Source organism: Garra rufa, chromosome 21, assembly GCF_049309525.1.
Source record: "Garra rufa chromosome 21, GarRuf1.0, whole genome shotgun sequence".
Lineage (NCBI taxonomy): Eukaryota > Metazoa > Chordata > Actinopteri > Cypriniformes > Cyprinidae > Garra > Garra rufa.
The window spans coordinates 6153605-6159865 of NC_133381.1; the positions used below are offsets into that span (position 1 = coordinate 6153605).

Consider the following 6261-nt stretch of genomic DNA (forward strand, 5'->3'; position numbering starts at 1 on the left):
CTAAAGTTGCAGAAATTATGCACTGAAATGGAAATTATGCCAGTTTTTGTCAAATAACGTAAAGAGAGATATATTAGCTTGCGATCTGAGACACAGCATTACACATTTATGCTTTTATGGGAAATTAATTTTGTAACACAGAAGCCCTGATGGAATATGGAAGCTACATTTATTTTTCATTAGTGTAACTTCATTAGATTTATTTTTCTTTTTAAACATTCTCTCCTGCTATTTCCCCAAGAAAACAAACTTTTGACGGCTATATATGAAAATATAGGCCAAGTCCCTGCGCACGCTGCTTTCTGCAGAGAGAAACATAATGAATTTGGCATCCTGACAGCATTTCTGTTCACTCCTGAAATGTTTGAGGGTGAAGTGTGTAAGGCGCATCTCAGTTAGTCTTCTTCCATGCTGATGTATTTAATAACCCGTGAGCATGTAGCAGATTAGCAGGGGAAATGAGACACATCGCCACAGAGGTATTTATTAGATACTCAGCATGAAAAACGCATTCAACATGGTACTCGTTCATGGTCCCCAAAATGTTTAGTTGAGTATTAGTCATTGACAATAAAATAAAATATATAAAAAATACAAATTGCAAAATGATGCACTATAGAAAACAATTCTGCACAGTTATGTACACTCTGGGAATACTGGGATTGTGAATCAGCAGCAGGTAGGGTTGGTCTTTGACAGCTGTTGCAGGTTGATCTGAATGCTCTGCTCATCTTCTTTCACTGATTCCTCAGCATTTTGGAGAATGTGGTTTACAAGGAATTTAGCAGCTTTTTCCACATTGATATTCTTCTAAAACACAAACACAACAGCAAAACTCCATTAAGTCTAGCTGCTTGGAAGTGACATTACTGTACATTTTACAGTATAGGTGCCCAACCCTGTTCCTGAAGATCTACCTTCCTGCAGAGTTTAGATCCAACCCTGACCAAACAAACCTGTCTGTAATTATCAAGTGCTCCTTCAGATCCTAATTAGTTTGTTCGGTGTTTGATCAGGGTTGGAGCTGAACTCTGCAGCAAGGTAGATCTTCAGGAACAGGGCTTAGCATCCCTGTTTTACAGTATGGTAGTATAGGCAATATTATAAATGTAGTATATATATTAGTGAAAGAGAGAAAATAATAATAATAATAAATATATATATATATATATATATATATATATATATATATATATGTGTGTGTGTGTGTGTATATATATATATATATAAGTCAAAAGTTTGCATACACCTTTTGGAATCTGCTACTAAATTTTTTTTTTTTTTTTTATAAATTCAACTATTATTTTCTTTTTTCTATATGCAAACTTCTTTTATGTGAAATATCTTATTCAGGCATTAATGCATTTTGTATGATCCCTCTTATTTTGCTAAAAATAATTAACATTTTGCAGATTCTGCAAGGTGTGTGAAAACTTTTGACCTCAGCTGTACATATTGATAGCCATTACTTCAGTTTTCAGTGTGGTCAACAATTTTTAAGTGTTGAAAAAGCTGCTTAATATTATTTATTTTTTTTCGTAATTATTATAGGCCTACATTACCGTAAAAAATTGGGTTACGATTTTTTTTTTTAAAGAAATTATTTTTATTCTGCAAGGACACATTAAATTGATCAAAAATGACAGTGAAGACATTTATAATGTAACAAAAGAATTCTATTAAAAAAAATGTTTTTTTTTTTACTTTCTATTCATTAAAAAATCCGGTTTGTTTCCACAAACAGGTAAGGCAGCACAAGTGTTTTCAACAATGATGGTAATAAGAATTAATAAGAAATAAGTAAGTTTCTTAAACAGCAAATCAGCATATTAGAATGATTTCTGAAGGATCATGTGACACTAATATAATATAATAATAATTTATATATTTATTTAATATAATTATCCAGAATTGGTCTAAATATAAAAATGATTGTATGATAATAATCCATTCACCTTTGCTGATGTCTGAAACCATCCAACAAAGCCCTTCTCCAAAGTTTCTCCAGAAGAGAGACATTCCTCTGGCTCATTTTAGTTTCATCACATTTATTGGCCAGTAGAACAACAGGGATCGGATGGCCATTTTTCAGAATTTCTTGAGCATCGAGTTCACGTTTCCAGTTTAGAGCTCCATCCAATGTTGACTCGTTTGTCACATCATACACAACAAACGCACCACAGGATCCCTTGAAGTACACACGGTTTAGTCCTTTTACACGCTCTTGACCTAGATAAACGAGAAGAAAACACTTTTAATCAGAAAGCACCAAATTAGTTTTGAGATGCAGAATTATGGTCCTAATTTATAGGGAAACACTGATTAGTTTACAAACGTTTCAGATCCTGTGGCAATGCATGTTTTTATTGCATGGAGTTTTATAATACAAAAAGTAATAGCGAAAGTAAAACTGTGCCACTAAATGGTTAATAATTACCTTTTATGTACCACTAAAAATATTTTTTGTCAAAGGTAGACACATTTTTGTCATATTTTGCTCCTGGTATCAGTTTCTCAGCATAGTACATTGAGGTCAAAAGTTTACATACACCTTGTAGAATCTGCAAAATGTTTATTATTTAACTGAAATAAAAGGGTTCATACAAAATGCATGTTATTTTTTATTTAGTACTGACCTGAATAAGATATTTCACATAGATGTTTACATGTAGTTCACAAGAGAAAATAATAGTTGAATTGATAAAAATGACCCCGTTAAGAAGTCGTTACCTGATTGATATTTGTTTATGAGACACTTGTTTGTCCTGAACAGTTAAACTGTCTGCTGTTCTTCAGAAAAGTCTATCAGGTCCCACAAATTCTATGTTTTTTCAGCATTTTTTTTTCTAATTGAACCCTTTCCAACAATGACTATGATTTTGAGATCCATCTTTTCACACTGAGGACAACTGAGAGACTCATATGCAACTATTACAGAAGGTTTAAACACTCACTGATACTTCAGAAAACAACAATGCATTAAGAGCCGGGGGTGAAAACTTTTGAACAGAATGAAGATGTGTACATTTTTCTTATTTTGCCAAATTTTTTTTTTTTTTTTTCATTTAGTACTGCCATTCAGAAGCTAAAGAAGATACATACATGTTTTCCGGAAGACAAAATCAGTTGCATTTACCCTATTCTACAAATTCTCTTAACGCATTGCGTTTCCTTCTGAAGCATCAGTGAGCGTTTGAACCTTCTGTAATAGTTGCATATGAGTCCCTCAGTTGTCCTCAGTGTGAAAAGATGGATCTCAAAATCATACAGTCATTGTTGAAATTCACAAAAATGCTGAAAAACCAAAGAATTTGTGGGACCTGAAGGACTTTTCTGAAGTCTGCAGTTTAAAGGTTTAGGACAAACAAGGGACTCATGAACAACTAAATAAAATAAACACAGCTGTGGATCATTCAGGTAACAACACAGTTTTGAGAATCAAGTGTATGTAAACTTTTGAACAGGGTAAATTTTATAAATTCAGCTATTATTTTTTCTCATGGACTATATGTAACATCTTTTATGCGAAATATCTTATTCAGGTCAGTACTAAATAAACAATAACATGCATTTTGTATGATCCCTCTTATTTTGATAAAATAATTAACATTTTGCAGATTCTGCAAGGTGTATAAACTTTTGACCTCAACTGTACATGTACATTAACATTATTAGAGTTTTATGCCTATTATCTATTATGACATTTTACTAATTTTAAATTAAAACAAAGACTTACCTGCTATATCCCACAGCTGTAATCTAACCCGTGTGTGACCGTCCCAATCTATCACCTTCATAGAAAAATCCACACCTATAGTTGTTTTCAACTCCTCGTAGAATTGATTCTTCACATATCGTCTAATAAAGCTGGTTTTCCCAACTTTACAGTCTCCAATCACCAAAACTTTAAATAAATGTTCAGTGAATCCTAATTCTGGGCCTCCTGACATTTTCCTGGATAGCGATAGCGAACAAATCGCATCCGCAGTAAATGACTTAGTTAAGATTTATTCCACCTTGTCGTGTCTTCCAACCATGCCAACAACACAGACTGCTTCCAGCATTAAAAATAGTAAAACAGATTTTACAAGGTAAACCTGATGTCAAAGTTCATCCATTCATGAATAAAGTGACAGTGAGACACACAGGTGTTGAAGACGGTTCTTTAACATGGTCATACGAAAGCAATAACTGGTCACATTTTGGGAAATTATTAACTAAACACTGCAGCAACCACCCTGAGAGCTTATCTACAAAATTTACAGTATCATTAACCTAATAAAACATGCTTACTAAAATGATAAGCTAAGCAACTCCAGACAAATGCAACAGAAATAAATGTAATCTGTAGAAACGTAGTTTATCTTAAGATTGCTACATCTAGGCTCATACAGTATGCAGTGAATGATTCTTTTAAAAAATATAATAGCACAAATGTTTTCTTAAAGCTATAGTTTCAAGACTACAGTATCTGACAACACATATTGCACTGCAACAGAACAAAAGAAAACTTATAGCATAATAATTTCAGATACCTAAAATGTTACCTGAATACAATCCTCTATATTTGCTTAAAATTCCATAATAATTTAGTAACCTGCATGTCATATAGGACTTAAATGGTCATAACAAGAGGATTTAACTGTCTAGATATACAAGAACTCGTGGTACATTCTGGTGAAACTGCCGTCGGTGGGCCTGCTAAGCATTAGGGGATCTTGAATCTTTATTAACACACTGACTATATAAAGCATGTAAGTATTTGAAGCTGATATGAAAACATTTAACCAACAATTAAGAGAAGTTACCAAATACAGACAATAATGTCTAATGGAACTGTAAAAGTCAATGTACTGTAATACTACAAACTATGTTATGTTATGACCATTTAAATCCAGAGATATTTACATTTTCTTCATTATTTAAAAATCACACATAAATAAAACACAAATCATATATACACTTCCTATTGTACTTTAAACACAAAAAATACATTAAAAACAATACAGCATGATTGGTTTTGACGTTGGCACTTAAAAACTACTGATTTTTTGCTACATCTTGCTAATAAATTCACTAGGCATTTGTTGTCTACACTTACTGTAGTTTACTGCGCACATATGCTGAATGATTTAATGCTGTAAAGACTTAAAAATGTTTATTTGATATAGACTGTAGTTTATAAAAGTCATGATTGTATAAAACACCTTAAACACATATATAGGGTTGCTGCACATTGTTTGAATTCCTAAATCTTCATTTTCTCTTAAAATGGTTTCTGCAGCTCTTTAAATTATTTGATCTATTATGAAAAGCATAAATGGCTCAGAATATGCAGCATTACAATGACTGGTGTTGGTTTCATGTCAACTACTGCTGCCGTACTAAAGCAAGTGATAGTGACACAAATCAAAGGGCACCTACACATTTGGTTCCTGCTTTTACTCAATTCAGCACTGACATTAAGGTCCAAAATTAACTTTTTGGTCACATCTGCCAGTTGCAGGTGAATTGAGAGAAAATGTACTCACTATTCAAACAGTATTTTATAGAATTCAATATTTCAGAATTCATTTTTCATTTCATGGCTATTTATTTTTAACTAAATCTAAAAACATGAAAGAAAGAAAGAAAGAAAGAAAGAAAGAAAGAAAGAAAGAAAGAAAGAAAGAAGTGCTGGGCAACAATTAATCGCAATTAATCACATTCAAAATATCTAACTCAACATACTATAGCTTTCATTGATTATTTTAATTGTAGTTAATTTACTACTTTGAGTTAAACTAAGCGAAAATTATGTTGTCTGGGGAGCCAGCTGGGAGAAAAAAAAAAAAAAAAAAAAAAAATATATATATATATATATATATATATATATAAATTCCTTATTACAGTATATAAATTCCAAAATAACAGTTTTTGTTTACATAATTTATGTGTGTGTGTACTGTGTATATTTATTATGTATATATAAATAAATACACACACATGCATGTATATATTTAAGAAAAATATGTTTGCATATTAAATATATTTAAATATACAAATATACATTTAAATATATACATGTAAATATTTTAAAATATATACTGTATGTGTGTCTTTTATATACATAATAAATACACATATTTATTATATAAAAAAAAGTTTTATTTTGGATGCGATTTATCAGGATTAATAATTTGAACAGCACCAAAATAAATAAATAAATAAATAAATAAATAAATAAATAAATAAATAAAATATTTTATATGATTTTTTTTC

The 6261-nt window shown here is 31.1% G+C and overlaps 1 protein-coding gene across 1 annotated transcript; it reads right to left on the minus strand.

The window, feature by feature from the left end:
* Nucleotides 1–468: 468 nt before the first annotated feature.
* Nucleotides 469–5585, minus strand: rab32b (RAB32b, member RAS oncogene family). The gene is given in 4 exon segments (XM_073827151.1): nt 469–810; nt 1956–1996; nt 1999–2229; nt 3737–5585. Coding segments are annotated over 4 exon segments (627 nt in total). The 5' UTR covers nt 3951–5585; the 3' UTR covers nt 469–669.
* Nucleotides 5586–6261: the final 676 nt, after the last annotated feature.